The sequence below is a fragment of the Styela clava genome, chromosome 5 (assembly GCF_964204865.1).
Source record: "Styela clava chromosome 5, kaStyClav1.hap1.2, whole genome shotgun sequence".
In the NCBI taxonomy this organism is placed as follows: domain Eukaryota; kingdom Metazoa; phylum Chordata; class Ascidiacea; order Stolidobranchia; family Styelidae; genus Styela; species Styela clava.
Window position 1 is genome coordinate 18,708,682 of NC_135254.1, and position 14,440 is coordinate 18,723,121.

Below are 14,440 nucleotides of genomic sequence, written 5' to 3' on the forward strand. Positions count from 1 at the left end.
ACCTAAACAGTGCGATTCTCAACATACAAATATTTACCTGGACTGCATATCAAATGACCTTTTTTATTTAGGATTCGAAAACGCTATCAATAAATTGCATTGTGCTGTGATATTAAATTTTCAGGATAAAATCAGACTGAAGTTTAAAAAGATTCAATTTTTTCTCGCTTGAGAAATGAAAGAGATTTTCTCTCTCAATATCTGTTCCCAATCCTCTTCTTTGTGCATTACGATGCTTTTAGCAGGTTTGTGAAACAGATCTTTAATCCTTTTCGGTTCCTCAAAGATAATATAATTCAGAATAAACTTGTGACATAATTAGAGCAAAATGCCATAAATATAGTTTAGTAGTTGCTATGGAACCGTAATCTGCAAAACAATTCAGATCTTTGCGTAAATTGAATTGCCGATTCACAACCACAAGAGGCCGTCGTTATCCATATGATTAAACCGCCTTATCGGCTTTCCGCTCCCCTTGGATAAATCTAATCGTTTCTCGGTTGTGTGAATCTCACTTCATATGAATATTTCAACCTTCTGTCAAAATATTGTGTCTATCCTAAACCAAAACATAGCACGACTTCAATTTTACATGCGCACCTTAACCGTTTTCTCCACAATATTCATCTACATCTATCCTTCTCCGTGGGAGAAATGTGGCATTCAGCCTCGGAGTAACACCATAATTGTGCAGCAATTTCGTTCACTGATGATTAGTTTTATATTGCTGCTAATTGTATCTGGATCGCTTACAAAACAATGGGTCTTTGCGGTCCAACTACTTGTAGATCAAATTGCGAGCAAGCATGTACTTCGGCATCAGAACATGCTGAATCGGTATCAGTTTAAATTAAAATGATTACTTTTTGGGTTTCAATCTTACCTCCTTCCATTCAATCTCTGCCTTGGCCAGGATTTCTGGAAATTTGCAGATAGAGGCTGTTGACACACAAATTGAAGGTGACAGAGTGCCGTCACTGCCTTTGGTGCCTGTAGTTTGTCTAGTACTGAAATTGAAACAAATTAATTTTGAAAGAGAAAGACTATTTTTACGCTGTTCCGAATAATTCCTAACTAAAAAGAACTTTGTTTGGGCAAAGCTTCACGGACCCTCAAATTGAAATTTCTACATATATATAACATCAGTAGATTAGATGAATCAGTTTTAATTCATTCTAGAAAAAATACAAGTTTGGAAATGATGAACTTTATGATTTTGTAAATAACATTACCCATATTTCGATATTCCATAATGATATGCCAATGCTGCGCATGTATGTGGGCAAGCAATATATTGATGTTCCTCCCAACATTTTTTCATCGTTTGAACGATTTCTTCATCAGTAACAACGGCAGTTCGAATGTTCTCCTTCATCTGGTGACAATTGAAAATGTTAATGTATTCGCAGAATTTGAATGGAAAACGCACCCGCATACCGTGCCTTGAGGGTGAAACATGAGGCTATAGTTTGGATACACTTGGACAGTAGAGATACTATTTCGAGAATAATGGACTAGCTAGTAGGCCTACTTGGTTAATTGGGTCAAGTATGGTAAACCAAAAATGTCTTTTCTTGGTCATTACACATCATTAGGTCTCGTGTTAGACAATTTGGGTCATTTTTTATATACAAAACGAACAAATAATTGTAACTTACTATGATGAGCCAAACATAAAATTACGCTCGCAAAATGTTTACCTTCTGATGCAAATCTTTTGGTAATGATGTTGATCCCATCGTATCGAATTTTTGCATAATTTCTTTTGTTGCCTGAAAATCTTTACCAGAATAAATCCACATTACTCTCTCAATATTCGGGGGTATCTGCATATAAAAAGGATTTAGACGCATGGTATGAATGAAATGTTGAAATGAATGAAACGATGAAATTGTTGGCTCAGTCCTTGATGTGCAATCGTTTTACAACTCTCACTTTCTAGCACTCACCATATATTCGTTAGTGAAATTCGTTATAAAATTTTATAGGATGTATTGAAATAAGAAGAAACACCGCACCTCAGTACTTTCCTGCTATCAGTACCTATTTATTTAAATTTAGTCTTGTTGTGGATGACAGCAGTAAAACTGCATAAAAATACGTAATGTACGATATTCAGATGGCTTAGCTTATTTTTTTAATTTTTCTGCCTGTGCCACAATCCTGTTATGGGGAAAATTTGGAAATAAACATCCGTGATATTTTAAAATATCAAATATTTTATACAATTTACTTTTATACAGTTACGTTATTATTATTACCTGTATGTCCATGGAACATGCCAATGTTTGAACAACTTCAGACGCCACAGTGAAATCGTTATTTCTTAACATTCTGTGAACGATATCATTGTTGTTTACAACACATGCAAATTTGACCGGGACACCCATTGTTTGAGATAGAACACCAGCTGAACGAATGTTCAAGATGTTAAACGGAATTTCCTTAAAAATAAGTTGGAGGTCCAACGGGAACGTTAGACGGACGAACGCAAAATCTTCTCACACCATATTAATATCAATAACGAAGCTAACAAAATCATTTTTAACTATATGACTTCGTTGGTTAAATTGTTACAAATCATCAATTATTTTATTGAATAAGGTATTACATGATTTAATGCGCTCGTGGTACCTTTTGAAAGGCGGGACGTAACAAGCCAATAACTATAGTGGTACATCACATTCAGGTACCTTATCAATCTCATTGGTAAGAAAAACATATTGTCAAAAATACCTGACTGTAAACTTACAAGCTATGTTACCACATCCTCCCGTGGGTATCACAATATCAACCGGCTTCCCAATGGGTTCAGCAACTTGTAGGTACATGTATATATGATGAGCAATTTGAACCATTACTCTGCCCCAATTGATTGAGTTTATGCTGCATAAGTTATAATCTTTTACAAGTTTGCCGTCGTTGAAGAGATTTTTAATTGTGATCTCAAAATCATCCGAGAAACCATCCGCTAAAATGAAATATATATATATTGTGATAATTTTTTTTTATGAAAAGGAAAAAGAGTATAATTGACGGTCAGTCTTTTGTGCAGTTTAATTTTAAATCTCATTGGCAATTTATTGTTGAAACATCATACTATCGCGAAAAATAGTGTAGTGAGTGTGTAAAACCAATATAAAAGTGTATATTGTAGTGTAGTGTTAGGTAGGAAATTTACATAAATTTTGATTCTATTGACACATCTCAGATATAATTTATTGAATGAATTAAATAGGATAAAATTGGATATATACTATTATTAAAAACCCCTATACCTGCATAAACATGTACATTGTCATCCAGAACCGTTGTCATCATTAATTCTTGAATTTTTGATATTCTATTATGAGGTAATATAACAATGATATCAATATTTTCCTTTCCTCGTACAGCTTCTATTGCACTGCTACCGGTATCGCCAGAGGTACCTGCAGTTCAAAAATATATGTCGTGGTGAAGAAATATTTAATGAGCCTGACTCTTCTTTAAAGTAATCACGAAAATAGTTATTGATTCATCAATGGTGGTTCTTTCCATGCAAAGCTTCGAGCTAGCTCATAGTTGTGGTATGATAAGACCTACACCCGCTCTTTTGTGGATTACTTCCAAGTTACATCTTCCATATTATAACTTGCGTTGTCTAATTTGAAATTAGTTTACTTTTCAAATACAACCAAATAATCATAACTGTATCGTAATACAAAGATAAAAAGTAAAATGTTGACATAACAGGGCGGCAACCGTACCGACTATGACAACAACATTCTTCCTCCGTTTTTCCAAAAAATACCGGTACATTTCACCAACCACAGACATTGCAAGATCTTTGAATGCCATAGTTGGGCCATGCCATAATTCCGCAATATGAAGATCATCGAAAGAAGCGATTCTTATAACTTCATCAATGTCAAATCTCTTGAATGCGGAAGAAATAATATCTATGAGCAAAAATAGTTATATATTAGTTTAATTATCGATAGAAAACGTGTGTATGACATATGTTTCAATATTTAATAGGACATTTAGGCTTGGTTTACGGTTCATTTTAAATATTAATAATTAAATGAATTTATAAATATTAATTAAAATTAGTGAACGCTCAATCAAGATAAATTGGTTCATTAGTATTGCATGGCGTATTAATTGTACAGAGGGGTTGTTTAATCCCACCGAGTTGTCGTCTCGTAGGTTTCGTGAACATAAATGTAATGGTAAAAAGAAAAGCCACATACATTATTATTATTATACGGTACTCAATCGTAATCGGCGTAGCCTTAACAGGGATTGGCTACTATAGACGTCGTAAAATACAACTCGATCATGATTACGAGTAACGGCCATAACTAGAAAGCGATTTTCTTTACTTCACTTATATAAAAAATATTAGGTATGGGAAATGCTAGAAATGTACATCTGTCAGGATCGTATGGAATCGGTGCGAAAAATCGCCCAGACACTGTCACAGACAACTTACCTGGAAATATTATTTTTCATAGAATCTTTTTAAAATGTTTTTCATTTAATTTTGCAATCTTACTTTTGAGATCTTTTCGGGGGATTTCTTCTTCGGTAACGAAAATCGATACAACTTTTTCCACTATTTCTGCATATGACAAATTTTTCCATGATGTAAGAGTTTCAACTGGAACTGGAATACATGATATTTTTGAATAAATATGTATAGATTCGAATAGGCATTTTCGTCGTGCGGCAAACATTGTACATTTGAACAAAAAATAAAAATATCGAAAAAACGTACAATCTTTTAATTGAAAAAGGCACGGGGACATGAAAGACTATCAGAGAGAACATTTTTGCTGAGTTTAGTAGCAGATGACGTTAAACAATACGGAAGAATATTAACATAAAGAAATAAAATTTGAAAACTTGTTTGTGATGCGAGGTGCATTTCTCTGCGGTACGTTCTGCCACCAAAAATGTTTTAAAATTTCGAAGCCGATCCCACATCTACTCATGTGAAATAATTAGTTGACATTTATGTTTGATATAGCGGTATAGTGCTCAGTTTTACCACATGACTCACAAATTATTTCAGTCTGATAAAAATAATGTCATTTTATATGGAGTTGACATATGATACAATCTCACCAGTGAAAGAAATTATGAAATTTCTATGCATAATACTACAGAGCAAAATTTACTTTTTGGGTGTTAGGTCAGCCATTAAGTGAAGCAAAGGTATAGTTTAATCTTACTTTGTGGTATATTCTCCGGTACAAACAGTCCACCGTCGTTAGCGTAACCGGAAAATAAAGCGTCTTCAAATGAAACTAATCCAACACCGCCTCTTGTACTGACAAATTTCATTTTATCTGTTTCTTTACTATATTAGGTACATTTAAATACCCAATCTTAAATATACTAATTTCTATTGAGAGGTATAAGGTTTCAGTCTGAAATAAACAATTTATTTGCAGCTCTTGTTTTCGTCTGTCCATTCTGCCACGTAAGTAACAGGTGCATAAAATGAATTTAATATTTAGATAGCACACTTGTTTGATGTAAATATTACCATATCCATAGTAGTTGAACACGATTATCAAAGTTACCCGACTTGGTATTATTACTCTGTTACGCCCGGTTGCCCGCGACTCGGCCATTTTCTCTTGTCCCGTTCCGGTCGGCTGCTAGCGGCTCTCGCCCTTGGCATAGATAGCAAAGTTGCATTTCAAAACATAAAATTAACAATAACGTGGACTATGATCTATCTGCAATTTGACAAGACGAGAGGCCGCGCGTCGTATTGGATTTCGTCTCCCCGGGATATATATAAATTTCAGCTCATCTTCGTTCCTTTATGCAAAAGACAGTAAGTGCCGTTGTAAAAAGACAGTGTGACTGGTCATATTTATTCCAACTTTTGACAGCCTCTGTAACTTGCTTTTTGAGCCAATGACCTACCGCTTTCTATTCACTTTAAGCTCATGGGAGTTGAGATATATATTGACTATGGCACAATACAATATTTTTAACTTCGAAAACGGCCTACTGGCTATCAGATGATTAGCTCCAACTTTGTCAACTAGTTGCCGTTACCCGGCAGTATGAATATACATAGTCTTATCATAACCAGATAAGATTATGAGTCACATTAAGTTCCCCCCTTCTACCTGTAACGCCCGGAATTGGATACTCAAACTGCGCTACGTTTATACCCAACCACTGTCAAGTACCACGTCCCGGTTCTCCTACAATTTGCAATGCAAACTCGTAACATTAAGTCCCCACTCACAGTCTTGAACTTTTGAACCCAACACCTCAGAAGATCACACGAATTGGAAGAACTTTGTTGTAATATTCCGCTTGAAATCACGACAGAATACGGCAATAGCATTCACAATGCACATAGAGTTTGTGGCTCAACTAAAGTTTGAATTTCAATAATACACGCACAGAGTTTGTATGAGTTTGTGATTAACACACTGAGCACTGGGTTTGTGTCAGAGTCTGAGTTTGATTACAAATATTGATAGATTCCGGGATTAAATAACTAAATAAAATACAAAATAATTAGTAAACATTAATACACAATAAATCCCTGACTATCCTATATCCTAACATAATGATTCCCTAGCTACATTATAAACATAGCAAAATCTACTAACTACAAAACACACTCAACTAAATCCTAAAACACCGGCAAAGCATATGACTGCAGATTGCACCATCACAGCTCGTCTCCGCTCACGCAGAACCGAGAGCAATACAAGAAACTAACTATAGAACAAGAGTCGTCGTCGGTCGATTGCCTCAGCCAATAGCGTGCAAGACAAACATATTGCGACATAGCTACTATTCCCACTCTCTCGAATACGATAAAGAAATAAACAAGAACTACCAAAATGCGACCTGCGTCCATTACACCGGCCCCTAAGAACCGTCTACATCCCACGGTTATTACCGACCACCAAAAGGACGCATGTCTCATTTTCACGAAATGAAAACATGAAAAACAATATATACAAAAATTACACAACTCCCTCTAACAAACACAATTTACGAATGTCTCGCATGTAACAAGAATCCGCAGTCCTCACACGTACACTGCGGACATGCCCATCTGAATCAGGAAATACTTCCTCGATTAACCCTTTCGGCCAGAATCCTCTCTTAGTCTTTTCATCCACAATGAGAACAATATCTCCAATGGCAAAGTTTCTCACAGGCTTGTGCCACTTTTGCCTCAACTGCAATGTTGGCAAATATTCTTTCAACCACCTCTTCCAGAAACAATCTGTCATTAATTGTACCTGGCGCCATGACTTCTTATATCCATCTGCTTTCATGAATTGATCAGGAGGTAGATTCGGATTAGGCCTACCAAGTAACAACATATTAGGACTCAAAGTTGCGAGATCATCCGGGCTATCTCCAATCGGACAAATTGGTCTCCCATTTAAAATGCTTTCACACTGTGTTGTAAATGTATGCAGAGCATCATCATCTAATAATCTCTCCCCAGCAATTGCTCTCATCAATTTTCGAAAAGATCTTATCATTCTTTCCCATGCTCCATTTGTATGTGAAGCCAAAGGTACAGAAAAACACCATTCAATGTTTTGCTGTTGCATAACTTTAGAAATTTGATTTTGATTCCAATTTTGAATCCCTTCACGAAGTTCTCTCTCAGCACCAATGAAGTTTGTTCCATTATCACTGTACATTTTCCTTGGTCGTCCACGTCTGTTTATAAATCTCTGAAACACATTTATGAACGATGAAGTATCCAGTGACTTAGCAATCTCGATATGAACCGCTCGTGTGGCCATACAACTGAACATACATCCATATCTTTTCTCCTCACTCCTGCCTCTCTTCACTAATATTGGTCCAAAATAATCACAGGCAGTTTCCATAAAGGCATGATCACTAGGTGTCACTCGAACCTTTGGTAACGGTGCCATCACTTGCTCCCCCACCTTAGAGTTCCATCGACAGCAAGTAAAACATTTGCTCAATCTTCGACGCACAGTTGCATGTCCCTTAATAATCCAAAATTTCTCACGAATTGCAGATAAAACATGCAAAGTACCACTGTGACCTTCTCTTTCATGATACATGTCAATCACCAAATTAGTAACATAACTATCACTCGGCAAAATTACTGGATATCTACTTTCCAATGGCAAATGTGAACGATCAAGACGACCACCAACTCTCAAGATCCCATCCACAACAATAGGATTCAGTTTCTGTATTGATCTCATCTGCTCATTTCTTGATAATGACTTCTTTGGCGTCCTGACAATCTTTTCTTCCAAAGATGAATGATTATGCAAAGCATCGATTTGTTTTCCAAACTGCTCTCTTTGCACAAATCTTACTATGCAATCAATTGCACAGTGTAATTCACAAATCTCAAAATGTCCTGTTTTCAGCTGACCGACATCTCCATCACCTCGAGATTTAGCCACCTTCCATCTGAGATAAGATCGATATCTCAAAAGCCAAGCTGTCGATCTCTGAAGTTTCTCCAAAGTAGAGTATCTCGAAAGCAAATGCTTGATTGGATTTTCCTTCAAGTTATCTCTGACACAATACACAGATAAATCTTGCTTCAATTCAGGGTCATTATTTAATATGCCACGAATAGGTTTTGATTTTGGCCATAGGCTTTCTTCTCTCATCAAAAAAACAGGTCCCTCAAACCAAATCTTTGCCTTGTCCAACTGATACGGTTTCAAACCTCGAGATGCAATATCAGCCGGGTTACATTTCGTGTCAATATGTCTCCACTGCGAAGGCTCTGATCCCTCATGAATAACAGCAAGACGATTCGCCACAAAAGTATGAAAGCGTCTTGTCGTATTAGTGATATACTGCAACACTGACATTGAGTCGGTCCAATAAATTACTCTATCAATTTTGTACTCCAGCTGAGTCTTCACAAACTGACCCAACTTCACTGCTACCACTGCCGCAGTCAACTCTAGCCTTGGTATAGTCACTGGTTTTGAAGGTGTCACTCTTGACTTTCCCATAACAAAACTGCAATGCACGGTTCCATCAGACTTGTTCAACATTCGCATATAGCATGCACATCCATATCCGGTTTCACTTGCATCACAAAAAATATGCATTTGAATTTCACTAGGGTCATTCATATCTGATGATTTCAAACAACGAGGAATAGAAACACTTTCCAGATGCGGTAAATCTTGCAACCAGTTCATCCAGCAAGCCTTTTCACCATCAGGAATTTCATCGTCCCACCCCAAATCTTGTTTACATAATTTCTGCAGAATTTTCTTCATAGGCAAAATAAATGGCTGCAGAAATCCAATCGGATCAAATATCTGGCTCATGGTAGAAAGCATACCCCGTCTTGTAGTTGGTTTGTCTTTCACATTCACCTTGGTCACGAATTTATCCAAATCAGTATCCCAATATAACCCCAGGGCTCGTTCCACCGGTAGATTATCAAGATCCAAATTCACCAAAGTCTTTGCTCGCTCACTTTCTGGAATTTGCTCAAGCACCTCTCGACAATTGCTGATAAATTTCGTCAGATGGAATCCACCACTTTCCAGTAGAACAGACAATTGCTTAACCAAGTTTATAGCGTCACCACTCTTTGCTAAGGATTTCAACAAATCGTCAACATAAAAATTCTTCAGCACAGTATCAACTACCGATTGTTCAACACCCGGCTCATTATCTGAAGCACATTTCCTCAAGGCGAAACCTGCAACTGATGGACTTGAACGGCTTCCAAATATGTGTACCAACATGGAATAGTCACTTGCTTGAGATGACAAATCATCATTCGGCCACCACAAAAACCGAAGCGAGTCACAATCTTCTGGCCTCACTCTCACCTGATGGAACATAGCCTTGATATCTGCCATCACACCAATTCTTTCTTGTCGAAATCTCAAGAGAACTCCAGCCAAATTATTCGCATAATCTGGTCCTTGTAATAAATTATCGTTTAAGGAAACCCCACGAGAAGTTCCGGCCCCATTGAAAACTACACGGAATTTTGATTGTTTCGTACTATGATGCCCCAAATAAAAAGTTTTGTCACTAGTCACCAATTCATCATTAGGTATTTTTCTCGCATACCCATTGTCCAAGTAATCATTTATCACGCTCTTATAACACTCAAACAATTCTGGGTCTCGAATAAATTTTCTCCTTTGGTACATTAATTGTTTCTCAACCATGGTACGATTATTAGGAAGTTTTACCTCTTTATTCTTCCATGGGAGTCCCACTTCATAATGTCCATTAACTTTACAAACAGTTTTTTCCATGATAGACAATGCCCGCTTGTTTTCAACAGACAGTGAGGATGCAGATTCACATGCATTATCATTAAAATCATGCTCATAAATTTGACACAATTGGCGATGTAAAATATTATCATCACAATGAATAAAATTCACAAAATTATTATCACAATTAGAAACACTCTCTGGGCCAAACAGTGTCCACCCCAACAAGGTTTTCACCGCTCTGGGCTGTCCCCTTTTCCCGCGTTTAACCTCTAACACATCATGGGCATCTGGGACATTTGAGCCTATAAGAAGCTTGACCTCCCTATCCGTATTATCAGAAATATCAACATGGGAAAAATGTGAATACAATTCCGTATCACGCACACTGGGAATACTCGATTTTAAGTTTGGCAAACGCTCAACAGTTAGAACTCTATCCAGCACTAGGGAGTTGCCTGCACCCGTTGCAGTCAACGCTACCTCAAACCCCTCTTGGATTTTATGACCAGTCACAGTCTGCACAGAAAAATTGGTTTTAACCCTACTTATACCTAGCTCCCTCATGAGCCCACTAGTACAAAGGGACACCGTAGATCCCGGGTCTAACAGGGCATAGGTTGATATCTCCCTACCTCCTATGGCCTTACCCCTGACCGTGACTGGCAACACTTTGAGTCTAACATTCCCAACCCCTCCCGTAGCCTCCACGCTACAGGAAGTTGCTCCACATGTAGCTTTCTCACCGGCCCCACTGACCGGAGCACTCGTCTCTTTTCCTGAACAAGAACTTACAGGATTAGTAGAACCACCCGGCTTTTGCCGAGGTGGGAAATGCAGCAGCACATTGTGCTTTTTGCCACATCCATCAACATTGCATAACACATTGCGGGTACACTCATTTGCTTTGTGACCACTCAAAAGGCAATTATAACACAATTCATTTCTGCCCACCCACAATGATCTTTCTTTAGGAGTCATTTTCTTAAACTTCAGGCATTTCCATAATGGATGTTGATTACCTGACCCACAAAAAGGACAATCAAACTTTGCAATGGCCCCCCTACTAGGTATAGCATTGGAATCGGTCACAAAGGAGGATACCCTATCCCTAGTCTTGGGAACAGTCCCTCGTTTAGGACTTCTCGACTTTTTCTGTTCCCTATTCGAACAGACAATCTCCCCATACATGGTAGAAGCACCACGAGCAATTTGCATAACATAATCCTTTAAATCGGAAAACATTGGTTCCCTCCCCACCTCATAAATGCCGCTTGCAATCTTAGCATAGCCAGACTGCAAATCTTCAGGCAACCTGGAAAAAATCTTTTTCAAATTAACACTATTATTAAGATTATCCATACAATCCCATTGGTCAAAAACAATCTCACAATTATCCATTAATGTTACTAACTTATGCAAGTCAGCAGAGTTATTATCACGAAGAGGTTTTCCTTCAATCAATTCTTTCATAAAGGAATCTATAATCATATGTTTTTTGCCAAACCTCTCATTGAGAATGTCTAGGGCCCGCTTGTAACCCCTTTCCCATGGTTTAGTAATTACACATGACCGAATTGCCTCTCTGGCAATGCCCTTCGTACATTTTAAAAGAATAATAAGCTTACGATTTGCTGGAATATTTTCCACATCCACTGCTGCTGTAAATTCACTCAGAAACTCTGGATACCTCAGTGGATCACCATCGAACTCAGGTAGATCAACTTTCAGATGTTCACCCATTGATGCTGGACATGTAGGAACCACCGGATACACAGGAATTGCAGGAGAGCTCAAAGATGTCACTGCTACACTCGAACCGTAGACATTCTGGACAGGAACACTGCTCACACGATGATATTCACCCATTCCAGACACGCCACTCGTGACTGGGAATTGGCTCGCCACCGACACACCACCTGTGGCCGGGGCATAACTCGACACCGGCATGCCACTCATTACCGGATTGTAAACACAATGTCCAGATTGTACAAACGATGTGACAGGAACTTCGGACGATCTCTGCAGTCCAGGATTAGACATGTTTATAGCATTAGTCAATGTTGACGTCATCAATGGCACACGAACATCAGAAAAGTTTGTCTTTACAGGGGAAACCACAGCAGGACTTGATATAGGAATGTTCTCTATTTTTCTTTCAGGAATCGGCTGCAACTCAAATGATGAGGGTTCAGTCTTTACAAAAGGCACATTAGATTTAGGATCATAAATGTTCACAAATTTAGGTTTTGTCAATGGCTCTATCCCACTGACCAAGTTTTCAGAGGCACAACTTGTATACTCCAATTGATTGCTATCCAAATTAGAACTCATGATAGATCCTTCAGTTTCTTCGAAACTCTCAGCTATCAATTTCGCTTCATCTGCAAGATATTCCGCATCCAAAGCTCTTTTTTCAATGTTCAATTTCTCCTTTTCCAAAGTAGCTTGTTCACGTTCACGTTTAGCTTGAAGATCAGCTAGCTTGGCATCCAAACGAGCTCTGGCAGCTACTGATGATCTCACAGATGATTTATTTGAAGATTTACTTCTATGAGAAGCAACACTTGTTTTTCTTGATTTACTAGACACAGAGTTATTTTTGCTGGCGGCAGCATTGTATCGCTGCAAATATTCCCCATATAATTTATCACATACCGCTTTCTTTCTGAAAATTTCATCACACTTTACAGTCGCTTCTTCAAACTCAAGCTTGTCCATCTCCAGACCGGTATTGACAGAATTTCGAAAGTCTTCACAAGCATTAATACAGTTCTCAAATGCAGCATCCACAGCTTCTTTTGCACCCACAACCTCTTTGTATTTCTGTGGGTCCAGCATTAGATCCTCAATGGTTTTCAGAAGCTTTGTAAAGTGGCTTTCATATCCCGCACGAGATCTTTTCTTTTTCATTCGCAGTTCAGAAACAATACCATCTTCATCAGACATCTCGCAATATGAATAGCTTTATTCCGTTATGAAATTGTCCACGATAGAATGCAATTATTCTTCGAAATTGTAGAATAACTATGTATTTGAAATTCTCTACGTAAAACGTAGGAGACGAATCTTTATTTGTAATTGTGTAACGCCCGGAATTGGATACTCAAACTGCGCTACGTTTATACCCAACCACTGTCAAGTACCACGTCCCGGTTCTCCTACAATTTGCAATGCAAACTCGTAACATTAAGTCCCCACTCACAGTCTTGAACTTTTGAACCCAACACCTCAGAAGATCACACGAATTGGAAGAACTTTGTTGTAATATTCCGCTTGAAATCACGACAGAATACGGCAATAGCATTCACAATGCACATAGAGTTTGTGGCTCAACTAAAGTTTGAATTTCAATAATACACGCACAGAGTTTGTATGAGTTTGTGATTAACACACTGAGCACTGGGTTTGTGTCAGAGTCTGAGTTTGATTACAAATATTGATAGATTCCGGGATTAAATAACTAAATAAAATACAAAATAATTAGTAAACATTAATACACAATAAATCCCTGACTATCCTATATCCTAACATAATGATTCCCTAGCTACATTATAAACATAGCAAAATCTACTAACTACAAAACACACTCAACTAAATCCTAAAACACCGGCAAAGCATATGACTGCAGATTGCACCATCACAGCTCGTCTCCGCTCACGCAGAACCGAGAGCAATACAAGAAACTAACTATAGAACAAGAGTCGTCGTCGGTCGATTGCCTCAGCCAATAGCGTGCAAGACAAACATATTGCGACATAGCTACTATTCCCACTCTCTCGAATACGATAAAGAAATAAACAAGAACTACCAAAATGCGACCTGCGTCCATTACACTACCTAAGTCTTAATGTAGCCTACCTTTACGAAGTCTGCAAACAATCTGTAAGAACACAATTTACCGACCGTTAGGTAACGTTGAACTCGACGCGTGCAGCATTGAAACGTGATGATTGATATGAAACCGTTTGCTCTTCATACACAGCCGATTTTAAAGTGTGCTTGTCATATCTCGTCGTTTGTTTTGCTCCCGTGCTGTCGCAGCACAATAAATTTGCGATACGGCCTAGCCTGTGCCGTGAATAGCTCGAGGGTAGTAACTGCATACCGTTGACTGCTGAGCATTTCAACGCAGTGTTGTTTGCCAAATTTTATTTATGTTGGCATATCAAAAAAATTGTGTGTATAGCGCACGGTAT

The 14,440-nt window shown here is 38.0% G+C and overlaps 2 protein-coding genes across 4 annotated transcripts; both read right to left on the reverse strand.

Moving 5' to 3' along the window:
* Positions 1-43: 43 nt before the first annotated feature.
* LOC120344351 (threonine synthase-like 2) lies at positions 44-14,236 on the reverse strand. Of its 3 annotated transcripts, none has more exons than XM_078113113.1 (11): positions 14,082-14,234; positions 5,220-6,134; positions 4,541-4,651; positions 3,750-3,941; positions 3,279-3,431; positions 2,753-2,971; positions 2,262-2,410; positions 1,701-1,826; positions 1,233-1,375; positions 884-1,007; positions 44-279 (listed from the first exon to the last, which is right to left on the reverse strand). In XM_078113113.1, exons 2-11 carry the CDS (start codon positions 5,329-5,331, stop codon positions 154-156), a joined length of 1,455 nt encoding a protein of 484 aa, XP_077969239.1. In that variant the 5' UTR covers positions 5,332-6,134; positions 14,082-14,234; the 3' UTR covers positions 44-153. The 3 variants fall into 3 exon arrangements, with proteins under 3 accessions (XP_077969239.1, XP_077969240.1, XP_077969241.1); XM_078113114.1 differs by having other exon boundaries at positions 5,220-5,666; positions 14,103-14,188; XM_078113115.1 differs by having other exon boundaries at positions 196-369; positions 14,082-14,236.
* Positions 6,993-13,190, reverse strand: LOC144423012 (uncharacterized). The gene has a single exon (XM_078113166.1). The coding sequence runs from the start codon at positions 13,188-13,190 to the stop codon at positions 6,993-6,995; it is 6,198 nt and encodes a 2,065-aa protein (XP_077969292.1).
* Positions 14,237-14,440: the final 204 nt, after the last annotated feature.